Here is a 14,174-nt window from a genome sequence, read left to right as displayed (position 1 = left end):
GGTATCTTAATTCTGGTATTTGTACGTAAATCACCAGGCATCATGCTAGTGCCACAGTTTAATTCTGGTATACTTTGATTCCTTATTATGCCAGCTGTTAGGGTTATTTGCATTAAATCTGGGGGTAAGATGTTCAGATCCTGATAACAGAAGCCAACCAGCAGCCTAATCTATTGAGAATTTGCTCCCTGGGGAGCCTCCAGATTAGATTGACAGTGCCACTCTTACAGTCAAGTTACTGCAGCTGCGAACTTGAATGGGGCACCCCTGCTATGACACCTCCATGGGTAAGTGCTGCCTGGCAGGAAACGTTGATGAAACACAGCAGTGTTTGTGCCCATGATGAAAATTTTCATTTACTCTATATAGGTAAAAAAGGTTGTAGTCTAAAGAGTTACAATGCTGAGAGAGTTTAGGAACCTGCTTTGTCTTGCTGCTCAGTTGAGACCCAGTAACTCGCTGTGTAAGCAGACTATCTCATGACCAGGGCAGATGGATGTCTTGCATCAAGCCACCTTATTTGAACTAACCCTTAGACTTTGCACAGAGATAGAAGAGAGGCACTATACAGGCAGACAGGAGCTAATAAAAGTGGTTTCTGCCTTCAACAGAGTATGTTGCTTGGCTAATGGGGGCTTTTTCTCTGTTCTGCTCCACTGCAGGTGGCTGGCCTTTAATGTGTTTGACTTTGCTTTGAAACACAGTGCATGAGTCAGCAGCAGTTCAGAGGTAGAAGCCATAATCTTTTGGATGTTTCTGCCCTCCCAAAGCCTCTGTTTTTTTACTGCAGGAGTGCTGCTGCTTTGCTCCTTTCTGCTACCAAAGCAAACCTGATTAACTTGAAATATTTTTTTTTTCCTTGCTCTCTTTATTTTTTAAATTGGAACAAAAAGGAAGAGGAGGAAGAATGGTGGTATTGTCTGGGGCAAAAAAATTGTTGTCTTCACCCAAACTGTTCACTTACGGCAAAACAGATGTGTGAGCAGGCATTTTAAAGTACCCAAGCAAAGAAATCAGTCCAAGGATACCTGAGAGTTCCAGGGATATCTCTGTGGTGGGCTTTTTGTGGCTTCTTTGACATCTGTTTCTTAATGTTTTAAAACATTGAATTGATAAGCTTCATCCCTATTTCAGTTTTACTTTTGCTCATCACCTAGATTTGTAACATAAAGAACAAGAGGTGCCAAATCAGCTCTGTCTTCAGTGAGGATTCTCAGCCTTGGGTGCCTTGCTGCGCTTTGTGGTGTTTTATTTCTTTAAAGATTTTCGTATTTAATTTTGCTGAGCGTATTTCTATACTATGGCTCCCCCGCCTGAGACTCCTTGGTGGCTTGATAGAATAGGTTAGAGTAGGTCAGAGTAGTTCTGCTTTTGGATGGGAGAACTGTTTGGCTTTTTCTCGCTTCTCCAATTCTTTTCTAGAATAAAATCTTACCATCCTTACTCTTCAGGATAAATGACACTGCTAGAGATTGGAAGCATACAGATTCAAATTCTGCAGTTATCAATGAACAGAAACAGCAAAGAACAATATGCAGATATAAAACTTCACATAAAGTGTGCTAGGTTCTTCATAAAAAAAGGAAAAACTATTCTTAATTCAAAGAATGGGTTTTGTTCTGTATTTCTATACCTAGTAAATGCCGCTGCTGTTTATATCTGGCTACAACATGAGGACGCAAGTACTAGCATAGCATGTGTCTTTGAAAGCTAGCTACCTGAGGATTCATCCTGCCACTGAGAGACTTCTGTTCACCATTCTGGTTTGACTGTGTGACCTCTAGAACTAGGGCTGACTGTTTGAGATGTACTCGGCCTAGATGTGTCCTCATGTACAGGTGTCCCCTCCACTGCAGCACAGCAGTTTTGCTGCTAGTTTTATGATACCATGGCTGTGCTTAATGGGTGTTGTAAAGTCATCCGGGTGTCTTCCACTGTGTATTTGGTGCTGGTTAAGTGCATAAGCAAGCAGTGCTAAGAGCATCAACTAGCCTCTAGCATTGTGTGCTACTGCTTGCATATTTTTCTTTTCAGAGAATGGTCATTCCTTGTCCTTTTAGTTGTATTGATTTTTTTTCTTGTAAATAAGCACCAACAGAATTGTCTGTAAAACTCGTTCCATCAGGCACATCCACAGGGATGTGGGGCTTTATTGAACAACCATGTTTTATCTTTCCAGTTCCTTATTTCACTATGGTGGGAGGGCCCAAGTAGCCCATGTCAGCTCTGGAGATGCCTCTATAGACAGATCCCGCCAGGCTGTCAGTCTTGATGGCAGTGGAAGCAGCAGGCTGGCAGACTGCCTTGTGACATTTTTGCCATGTTAAAAACAGCCATAATGCAACTTCTTGAGTTACTGCAATAGTACAGATATTTTGCTGTTTTCTAATATGTGCTGTGATACAGCAGTGCTTGAAGTGGCTAAGCAAAGAGTTAATGCCAAGTTAAAGTCTGGGTCTGATGAGAGTGGTGTGGAAGAATCTCCCCTGGAATCTAGAATTTTATGGCCCTTCTTCAAAGATTATTTCTTTCTAAAGCATTTCCTGACTATTGCCTTTGTTATCCAGGGCTGAAGCCTGTGTGATTTCACTGATATTTCTTAATGACCTGACTTGACAGTGCTAGGAATTGGGCTTATGCAGCTTGGGTACAGTAGAAGCTGCACAATAGTTTCTTTTCATTAATGAAAGAAGAAATCTTTTGTGCTTATAACTGTTGTGTCTGGTTTTGGAATACCTCCAACATATCTGTATGTCTTGGCTAGGGTGAGAGATCATTGGTGCCTTGTACTATACTTAGAACTGCCTTCATAAGATTCTTTTCTTGATATACTGTAAGTGAAATAAAAAGAAAACTTTTCAGCCTGCTCAATTCTCTTGAAAGTCATTGGCTTGTTCTCTGTACGTGAAGTCTGTTTGTTGCTTTGAAATTTCCTGATGGGAATTTATTGTCACAGGGCATCATGCCAGTTACACTGCTTTCAGGGTTGGGGTTCTAGAAAATGAATGGAGCCTGACACCACTCACAGCCATTACCACCAAATGTATGAGTATTCTTCTGGTTTAGCATTCATACTCAAAGAAAAATGCTAGTGTTAGGACATGCTGAGGTTGGATGCTTAAAGAATTTTAAAGACAGGGTTGGTAGCAAGCAGAATCACAGCAGTACCTTATGTCCATTTTATTTGTCATTGCCTAGTTTGACACCGCTCTCGGCAGAACAGGATGCTATGCTGTTGTGCTGGAGGGATTTGCCAGGCCGGTGGGGTGCAGGAGAGAGGACAGGGAGGTTGTCCTTTGTGCTTGCTTCTGAAATCTTATCATCTGAGCTCTAAAGATCTAGTGGCCAGCAAGGTCTTTTGGTGGATAGTGCTGCCTTTCCCCACTATTTCCTTCCACGTTTGCTTCTATGTATGCTGTTATAAGCATATGTTCTGATTTCTGTGGAATAGGCAGCAATGATTTGTTGTGCTGCAAATACAGTCACTGGCTTTGGTTGAGCTACCTTTGCAATTGATGTGTCTTGGCTACAGGTGTATAGTTCAGTTGCTCTGTTTCTTACATGAAGATACTCTTTTACCTAGAAGTTTATGATGTTATTTTAAGGGGGGGAAAAGGGGATGGAGTTGCAGAGTGGGAGGCTTGTTTAAAATGAATAATCTATTGTCACACCTGGACCCTAGTTTTATGATAAGCTCGTACCTGTTAGCAAATATGAACTAAATGCCTGCCTTAATACATCAGTCCTATTGACTGCCTACTTTTCTGCATACTGGATTAATTAGTTCTAATGGGAAGGTAAAATCTTACTAAGGTTTTTTCTGCAATAACCATGGCAAAGGATTGTTGAACAAGAATCAAGACAATGCTAGTTCTACAAAGCCTGTCAGCTGCTATCAGACTGGAATGGTTTTCTGTTATTTAGGTCTTCTAACGCAGTTTATGTAAATGAGGCTTGAACATTGTGTACATAAGCTAATGTATGGAAGCTGAAAATAATATGAAGATATGGTCCATGTTTGCTTATCACTGGATTGGGGAATGTAAAGAAGCAGTTTAGAAGGTGACAACTCTATTCTGAGATAGAGAGGCCTCTGAATGGTTTCTGGCGTATGATTATGTAGTTACAAAGCAAAAGCACTTTTTCCCCAGAATGCTCTGGATCCTTCAAGCAGGAGCAAACAATTTTCTCTTTCACCTTTCTTTACTGTTACTATTGACAATAAAATCTCTATCATAAATAGCAGCTTTGGAAATTTTTGGCTCTGGAATGAGGCCCCAAGTAATCAGCAGTTGGTAGCAAGGATAGCCAGAATGTTTTGCAGGGAAAAGGCATTCAGCATTTTTTTAGCCTAACTATCACTTTTTCAGTGTGTTTTCATCATTTTTTTTTTTTCTTCTGGAAAATCAAAACATCAGCATAAGCAAGCTTGTATAACAGGGCTATTCAGCTAGAGAATGCTATGCAAGTGGGGGTTTATGGAGTACTAACATCTCTTCCTTACTGTGCCTTGGTTTTTGCTTTCTGCTGCAGTGCGGGGAAGATTCATGTCCTGAATGGCTCTGCAGGATGGCTCCAGCTAGCCGACCACCTGTAATGAGATGTAGGGAGTCCAGTGCTGTGGTCTGGTGTCTGCCTGGCTGCAGCCCTGCCTACTGATAGCTGCTCTGGTCACATCTTCACATGTAATGTGGGAACATGCCTGGTCCAGCCCTTTTTCTTGCTGCTGCAGCTCCAATTTTGCATGTCCAGGAAATACTGTTATTCTTTCTTCAGTCACACACATGCTTATCCAAACAACTCTGACCTAAAGCTCTGAAAAAACTCAGTATGCCAAAAAATGTGATTTGCTTGCTGACAGCTCAGATGGAGAAGGGGGGGGGGGTCCTGATAAGAAATTCCTGCTCTAGTGTGGCTGGGTTAGCAAATGAAGCAGAGGGTGAACTGTGTAGTGTTTTTTTATTAGTGGGATCATAGCTCCTGCCCAGTGGCAGAAGTTGCACCTCAATAGATGAAGAATCTGCCTGTACATAATCATAGTGTATTACTATGTAAACAATTTGGTCAAACAGCTTGGCCAAATATTAGGGATTTTCTCCAGCAAATACAGCAGGTATTTCTATAAGTTCCTGCTGGGGTCTTACTGCCTAAGCCAAAATCAAAACGAAGCACACAGCAGAAGGGAAAAGGGAAGCATGTCCCTACTCTATTTTTGATGCCTTGGAATGAAAGAATTCCCCGCCTTTCTTTTTTTTTTTTAATTCATGTGTCCTCTGTGAAAAATCATCCTCTTATTTCACCTGTAATTTGCTTTATGAAAAGGTGACAGTTTGACCTGTTAGCACACAATTACTAATGAAGGTGGCAAGCTCATTTCTAGTGTCCTTCTTGCATGGTTAGAGTGAAAGACTCTACAAATGCCATTTCTGATCAAAGGTGATATGTTACACATTTTAGTTGTATGCTAGCTTAACTATTACTGTGAAAATCATTGCCCAAAATTAAGAGGCTGAAGGTGGTCATGCTGTGTAATCCCCAGAGGGGGAAAGACAGGTTGGGGAAAAAAATAGCTTCTCATTGCTAATAATCTTTGATTTCTTTGGCTTTAGGTTCCAATGTATTCACAGTATGTGTTTTCATGGCAAACAACCTCTAGTCCACTAGTCCAGTCTGCTCATCCTGCTTCCTTTGATACCTCTAACCAAATATTCCTCCAGAAAAATGTTGCAGATTACTTCCTGCAAGGCAGATGCTACAACAGGAATGCTGGCCACTAAGAATGTCTTATAAATAACAGACAGCTTCAGCTTCCTCAAAAGAAAATTCTGTGGAGTTTGGTCCTTGAAGAACACAATGTGACCTCAGTAATAAAATGTAAACCCCATTTTTTTGGCTTGTACAAGCCAATGATGTAATGATGGCTCAAGCTCTCTTCCATGCTGTCTGGAAAAACAGTGCTTGCTTTTAAGTCCAAAAGCAAGGGAAAGGTAAATATATTTGGAGGACAACATAACTTATTTCTTCCTTGCAGTTTCAATAACTTCAGCCTTCCTTTGTATTTTTACCGTAGAATACATTCACAGAACTCTGATCACATTTAAACTAGCAGAAACATCAGCTTTAAACAAAAACAATGCCTGTGTTTTATTTCCTCTGACTGCTTATCAAAGCATTCTGCTGAATCTTTTCAAGTCTTGATTTCCACCCCTACCCCCTTTTCTACTGGCAGCCTCAGTCTTGGGGGCAGCTGCAGGGGAGGCAGCAAGAAAGAGAGGGAAGCCTTCTGGTGTACTCTATCCAGTTACCATTGTTATACTGTGTACTTAATAACATACTAGAGATTGTGCTTAGGTGGGACGGTATAATGGTTTGATGTTGTTGCTATGTACAAATGTGATCTGTGCTTCTTTACTGTAACAGTACAGTCTGTCTACCTCTGCTTTCTGCTGATTCTGGCATTTGTGTTCTGCTTGACTCTTTGAAGCCTGCAACTACCAAGAGAGATGTGTTTTTCCAGACTTTTGCAATATAAGCCTGTCAAGGTTCAAATATGACAGTTAAATGTTGTTTAAGAAATTCCCTGCTCATACATAAGACATGGACTTTTTAAAAACAATGTGCCCTGTCTGTACACAGAAGTTTTGCGTTACTTCAGTCACAGCATTAGATAGAGTGCTTACAACTGGTTTGCTTTTTCTCTTCCTGCTGTCTCTGCAGTGCACATATATTGAGATTGAGCAGGTGCCGAAGACTCACGCTGTTGTGCTGAGCAGACCCTCCTGGCTTTGGGGGGCAGAGATGGGAGCGAACGAGCATGGTGTCTGTGTAGCTAATGAAGCCGTCGTAACCAGAGAACCAGCTTCTGAATCTGAAGCCTTGCTTGGAATGGATCTTGTCAGGTGGGTGGCTTACCAAGCTGTGACCAGCCTTTCAAACACCAAGGATTAGATGATAATGATACTGGATAACAGCTTTGTGGCAATGATATCGGGAGATTTTAAAATGGTGTAAGCAGACTTGTCTAGGCAGAGCTTCAGACGCAGCTGAGTTAACACTTAAAACACTTGGAATCTGAATTTGGATCCCAAATAGGTACTAGTCTAATGGAGGTTCACTAAACCTACCTTGTCTACATACCTTCTAGTCTAGAAGTGGCTGTTCTGACAGGGTAAGAGATATGATTCTGTGTTAGTAAAGAACTGCTAACTGATTTGTGAAATCGGATTGCTGGTGTGTCCTTCATTCTCCCCCATGTTAACAACAGCCTACTCTGACCTAAAAAGCTTATCCTGGGCTTATAGCCAACTGTAGGCATAAACAGGCGACTATGTCTCACTTCAGCCCATGCATTCCAATGTAAACCATTGCCCTTTTTTAAATGCTGGCAAACTCCTGTATGTCTCTTCATTGAAGGCTGGCTGCCTAAAAAGCTTGTGCTGCACTGTAAGCCTCAACCTGCATGCTGATCTTGTAGTGAGAGAATTTCTTGTAGGAGAGTTGGGTGGGAGAAGAAAACTGAAAATGAAAGAACAAGAGAAAATGGGGCAGACAATACAAAGAGAAAGGGAGCAAACAGACTCAGTTAAAGATAGGACAGTGAAGCATGAAATCAGACTCTACAACTCAAAGAGTTATAAAGCAGGTATGTTTATTATGGCACTGGGTGCAAAGGGGATCGCTCCTTCTACCTTGCGCACCGAGGTGTTAAGCAAGGAGATATTTATTACACACAAACATGCATATTCATCAGGTTCCCGAGAGTTCGGTGGGGATATTACAGTCAGTTTAGGTACTCATTATCATAAGTCTCCTCCCTTTTGGCGCTTACACACTGCCCTCCGATGGTCGATGGTCGTGGGCAGGGGTCTTCAGGATGAAGTAAGCAGTCTTCCTCATGTGGGCAGGGGTCTTCAAGGTGATGTAAGCAGTCTTCCTGAGGGTGCACTTTTCATCTTTGGCACAGTTGGATGCCCCAGTAATCACAAATTAGCTGAAACCAACTGTATCTGCAAGTTTCTTATAGCTGGCAAAGATTTCAAACAGTGCGACCTTCATCTACAAAATTTATTGCCTCCCAAGCTAGCAGATGTTCGGGAGTCACTGTCTCCAAACTAACTGATAATTAGAAGGATGGTAAGAAGTACTTCACTTATTAGAAGGATGAAAGGAAACGATTCACTCTTGTTAATAAGACTACTAAATTCTGTTATCAGACCATGGACTTACAGCACATTGTTCTCTATCTTAGACCCAAGTTGAGTTAAAAGTATCTTAACCCTATGTTTTCCAGGCATTTGCTTTTGTTATATCAACAGGACAACTGCTTGTTTAAGCAAATCAGTGTTAGACCCAGTGGTCCTGCTGACATTTGCCTTAGGGTATTTAATGAGTGGGCTGAACCAATTTCAAGTGAATGTGTATTTTTTCTTGAAACTAGTGAAAGATGAAAGAGGCTCTGGATGACTGGAAAAGGGTTAAATGTTGTGGGTATGCTTAATAGGGTTAAAAAGAGTTGTGGTTATAAACAGGGTATAGACCAGTGTTTATTAACCACTGTTCCTGAAGGGGAGAAAAACCACTTAAATATCAATGAGTTGATAAATATGCTATAATAATTGTTAGTCAAGAAAAATCCTGTTGGACCATTCTGTTTTATTCCTGCAATAGAATAACAAATTTTATGAGTAGAGGATAGGAAATAGATACCTTGACTTTTAAGAGGGCATTAAAACCTTAGAAGGTATTCTTAAGCAAGCTGGGATGCCTGAGTTACAAGAAATTGTCGTTAGGTGTATAGCTGTCTGAAACTGTAATTGTAGATGTCCTTTAATGGTGTCTCTGCAGAAATACAGTATCTGGTTCCAGCTACCATTAACTAAGAAGACTATGAGCCAGTTGGAGAGAATGCAGTGGAAATGGGAAATATGATCTAAGATCTATAGGATCTGGCCAGTGTGAAAGTCATGAGGAAATTTGGGTTATGCTTCTCTTTGGTGTTTTCTCTAAACTCTGTATTATGGAAGGAATCTGCAAAGAAGCAGAACCTCAGAGGACTAATTGCAGTGATGAGCTGAATTTCATGAAGGGAGACTCAGGGTCTCTTAAGAAAATATAGGACAAGCTTTTGTCAAAAAGAAGATATGTTAGGTGACTTTCCAAGCTCCACCTTTATTTTTTCCCTCCTACTATTCTTTTGAAACTTTAACAAAGCATTACTTTAGATGCAGAGTTTTGCTTATTTTTGTCATAGTTACTGCAGTCTCAAAATACTTTTTAACATTCAAATGTATAGGTTGTCCAGCATCTCTAGGTTTACCCACCTAGCAAATCAGGAGATCTCAAAATAAGGAGAAACTGGTAATAAACTATGAGTGAACATCATGTGTCGTTATTACATTCCCTCTATTCCTTTTTATCTGCAGATGAAATGGTCTGTAGCTTGAATGCAGGGTGTGCTTCAGGCAAGGAGAACTAGAGCTATGTTGCAGACTACCATCTGCTGCTTGTTCCAGCCAAAGTGATTCTTTTTCTTACTGTGAAGACTTGGCCAGTTGCGTTAAGCTTATCTGTTTTGGATCACCTCATAGAATAGAGAGCCATCAAGTAGAAAATCAGTCATATCGCCTGCAATGAAGCAGCTGGCACCAACTCTGCCTTTTTTTACCTATCTGAGAACAGGCTGATTCTGTCACTCAGGACTTACTGGAATAAAAATAAAGCCTAATTAAGAAATGCATATCTCTGCTGGCCAAATTTTTCTCACACCTATGTATGTGTTTGACTTCTGTATCTGTATCAGACCTTAGCGAAGGATGAAGATTGATACTGTGTGTGTGCGTGTATGACTAGCTGTTTGCTAAAGAAACTTAAAGATTTATACTCTGAAACATGTTCTTCAGAGTTGTCAACTCAGGAATGTCATCCAGGTAATAGAATGGAATTTTGCTTGACTGCTCAGGCTCCCCTAAGAGTTTGTTTCTGCATTCTCTTAAAGTGATTATTCTTTTTCTCTGTGGGAGTCTTCCTCTCTCTTGAACTGATCTGGAATTGTCACTTTTCAGTTAGGATTTAAAATCCAGCCAATATGGGCAAAGGCTGTAGGTGGGTGTTGGGAGAGGACATGGCATTGAACAGATCAGAGGCATCTTTCAGCAGGGTAGTATAGTTCTGAAGTCAGCTTGTGGTGGTGTTGAAATAGGAAATTGAAAATTCATCTTGCAAGTTCATAGGCAAAGGATTTTTTTCAATAAAGGTCACGATGCACATCAGTAAAGATGTATTTCACAAAGTTTTTAGCTTGTTTAGCAATTGAACTCCTGGCTTAATAACTGAAAAGTGTGTTACCCAGAACACTGATGTATCTGAGGATTAAGACCCATTGGTGTACAGTTTTGCTTATGCCAGTACAGTTAGAACAGGACAAAATTATCATACAAAAGGTATATATGAAGAAGCCTGTAAAATACACCCTTATTTTTGTATTGTTGACTTAATTTTTAATCCCTGTGTGTTTGTATTATTTCTTAGTTCTTCTCATTGCTGGTACAGCCACTTTTTCAGAGCCGCACAGAGACTCTCTTGGCGAGGAGTCAAGAATACTCTTTAAAATTGTATTAATTTGTTTACCGATTTCTTTCCTTAGAGACATCAGAACTGAATAAAGTAGAATGTCATCATCATGTATGTTAGTGCATTGGGAAAGTTGGCATCTCTAACTGATAAATTAAAAAGCTTAAGATAATGTTTTGACAGTGTGATAGCATATTGGAGGTACTGAGTACTGAGGCAATGGATTGCACGAAGTCACTGAAATTTTCTTAATGAATAATTCAAGCTCTCATCTGGGGGTAAAATTACTTAAAATTTTCTTCCAGCTCACCTTGAAGGGTACTCTGAAATGTGGTAATGGGAGGGCTATGCTGCAGTTACCCAGGACACCAATAAAGAGATAAGTGGCAAAACCTACGTTTTTGTGGATATGAGCTGTGTGGTTGTTGTGTAGGATGGGTTTTTTTGCTGTCCTTTGTGACTGACAGATAGGAGCACCCAAACAAAAGCAGAGCCTAGGCCTTTGTTAAATGGAAGTAAATGTAACATTGGAGCCATTTGCAAAAGAAAAAAAAGTACCTGAAAGATTTCTTCAGCCTGAATATCTGCTGTAGTTTTGACAGAGAAAGGTAGACCATAGCCATCTCAGAGGGATAATGTCTGGGAGACGTTATTAAAAGTTATGACGTTATGCCTCTTGGCAGGTTTGGATCTGATTATAACCCGATGCTTTTGGTCATAAACTGGGGAGACGGGAGCAGATTATCAATGAACCTAGTGACTATATGGTCACTAAGGTAGTTGTCAGCCCATTTGTTTACCTGTGGCAGTGACAGCTGTTTGAATTGCTCTTGGGGAATAAATCAGACATGCTTTTGGACTGGCTTTTAAATGATTTCTGTGTTACATGCTAAGACTGACAAGTCTGTATTGCTCTGAAAAAGTGATTGCACCAGTGAGGGAAAGAATGGAGGAATAACATGAATGTATAGGAACAAAAAATGGAGACAACAATACAGAATAAGTTTTAGCTAATATAAGAAACAAGACAAGAGGGAACAACTATAAATGCAAAGTAAGATGATGATGGGGGAGAAACTGTCACTGTAAGTTAGGACCTAAAATTCTAGTTGGCTCTCCTTTGTCATGAAGTGATAAATAGATGCTGCTGAGAGAGATGTAAACACTGCCTTCAATAATTTAGCCTAAACGAAGGTTAATAGTGGCCAGCTATTTAACAAAGCAGGCCCAGTGCAGAGATCTGATAGAAAAGTATTTATATCAGCAAATTTTATCCAAGTTATCAGGAGCTGATTTGTGTACTGTAGTTCTTAGGAAAGAAACATTAGTGTCTTCTTGTTATGTGATTTCCGGGGAAATCATAGAATGGTTTGGGTTGGAAGGGACCTTAAACCGCTAGCATAGCACTTACATTAAAAAAGGTGAATTCCTTGGAGCTATCCATCAGTCAAATGACTTTGTCCATAGAGCTATTAGATAAACAAAGCAGAAAATATTAAGGTGACATAACCAATAGGGAGAAACGGTGGACTGATCTAGGTTATTATCCTAAAGGATGGAGGCATAGATATTCTGTTGCTTGAAATAGTGCATTTCCTCATTAGCAGTAATTACATTTTGGAGTGGAATTGTTTGCAGGTCTGATTTAGACTTTTCTAGTTACTGCTTTCATTGATTGACTTGGTTAGGGCTGTAAATGATATCTAGGGATTATTTCATCCAGTTTATTCAAGTCAGGATACAGTAATTCCCTATAGCTTTGTCGAGCCTATTCTTGTTCTTCAGCTTTCTTTTCCCTTAAATACCCTTGATTTGCTCAAACTTCCTTTTAAAATCGTGTTCTTTTAGACATATGGTTAATTTTAGTTCATGTGAAAGCTGTATCTGGTGTTAAATGTTTTTTTTGGGGGGGAAGCCTCTGCAGGAACACTGAAGCATGACTGCGCAAAAATGCTTCTGTCTGCAGCGTGCAATATGCATCCAAGGATAACATACATCTAGCTTTGGTGGCCAAATAAATATTGGAGCACTGGGAAAGAGAAGTTCTACAGAGATTTGTAATACTGAATACCTCTTCCATTTTTTGATCTCTGGTAATATTAATTTGCAGTTCCCCAGTCTCTGTACAGCTAAGTAAGCTTGCATACAGCTGTTACTTTAAAAAGACCTTTGCAAAGTATCCTGCAAAGTTATTCTGCCTGGGGCAGGGATAAATAGAGCATTGCATGTTTACAGCATGGTTGAGGTCATTGATTGGTAGTTGGACTCTAAAAACTAAAAACCAGCTACTGCAGGCGTCAGAATGAAGCAGCAGTGTAGAAAATAAAGGCTTGAAACAAATTATATCATCTAATACGTCATCCTATAATTCCAGTAACTCATTGAAGCAGGAATTCTTACGCTAGGCTGACACTTTGATATTTTTAAACCAGATCAGTGCTGATGTTTAAAATCAATAACTTATGGAGACCTCACTGCTATATGTCTGTCTGAATCTCAGTTTTTCCCTTTTCCTACAGACTTGGCCTAGAAAGAGGAGCAACAGCTAAAGAAGCATTGGATGTAATAGTTGCTCTGTTGGAAGAGCATGGACAAGGTGGAAATTATTATGAAGATGGGAGCTCATGTCATACTTTCCAAAGTGCATTTTTGATTGTGGACAGAAATGAAGCCTGGATACTGGAGACTTCTGGAAAGTACTGGGCAGCGGAAAAAATCACAGGTCAGTATCATTCACAGCAAACCTTCCTTATTATAAATAGCTATGAGAATTGTTTTGGAAGAATTGGTCTTAAAGTCAGAGTTTAAGTAAGTGACCAGTTTATGCAAGTGTTTGATTAAATAATTGATTTTAACCTCCTGTATTTGTACTATTCCTTTTTTTTTTTTTTAATGTTGATTTGCATTGGCTGATGTAACTTAGCATTTTCTGTGAAGCTGGAGATTGTTACCTGTATACCTCAGCTATGTAATAATCATGCTTAGGTTTTTGCCTTTGGTAAGTGTTGTGTTTTCCTAGATTTGTTTGCTGTTTGGAATGTGTCAAGTGTCTTTCTGATGCAGTTAATGCCCAAATTGATACTTAAAAATTGAAAATATTAAGAAGGAAGGATAAGCATTGATAGCTTTGAGAAGAGGGCTCGTGTTAGGTGGTACATGGAATGGGCTGCTGCTGGTTGCTTTAATGCAATAGACAGAGTCCCCTTATATCACCATTTCTTCTTTGATACTGCAGAACAATGCTTTTCTGCTCTTTAAACTTGTAGGTGGTTTCTTTTTCTGTAGGTGTGAAGCCAGAGCTGCCAAACTATCTTCTAGATTTCGCTGGCTTGGTGGATGAACTTTATTAAAACTTAGCTGGCAAATATTTGCTGTCTTAATATAAACAAGTGTCTCAGGTTTTATATTTAATTTATTATCTGTTGTTGGGTTTGGTTTTGAAGGGATTTTTATTTTCATAAGAGTAGAGCTTTTTAATATTTACTCATATTTGAATGAGCTGAAAATTCAGGTAATTTGGAAGGATTTTTATCATCCATGCTTTGAACTGTGGCAGATACACTGAATTCGGTTTTCATTTCCCCTTCAATGAAAGGTAGGAGATA

The 14,174-nt window shown here is 39.8% G+C and overlaps 1 protein-coding gene across 8 annotated transcripts in view; it reads left to right on the top strand.

Annotated features, from left to right (window-relative positions):
* SCRN1 (secernin 1) overlaps positions 1–14,174 on the top strand; it is a 41,652-nt gene that overhangs the window by 14,653 nt on the left and 12,825 nt on the right. For 6 of the 8 annotated variants that reach the window (XR_010609843.1, XM_065665977.1, XM_065665978.1 and 3 more), the window contains exons 3-4: positions 6,718–6,899; positions 13,089–13,291. Coding sequence is in view for 7 of the 8 variants with exons in the window: in XM_065665977.1 (XP_065522049.1) it covers positions 6,718–6,899; positions 13,089–13,291 (385 nt within the window). In the remaining variant the exon portion in view is untranslated. The remainder of the gene's footprint in view (positions 1–6,717; positions 6,900–13,088; positions 13,292–14,174) is intronic. The other 2 variants (XM_065665979.1, XM_065665980.1) reach the window with 1 other exon arrangement.

Source organism: Lathamus discolor, chromosome 2 (assembly GCF_037157495.1).
Source record: "Lathamus discolor isolate bLatDis1 chromosome 2, bLatDis1.hap1, whole genome shotgun sequence".
NCBI lineage: Eukaryota > Metazoa > Chordata > Aves > Psittaciformes > Psittacidae > Lathamus > Lathamus discolor.
This window is presented reverse-complemented; position numbering and strand designations above follow the sequence as displayed.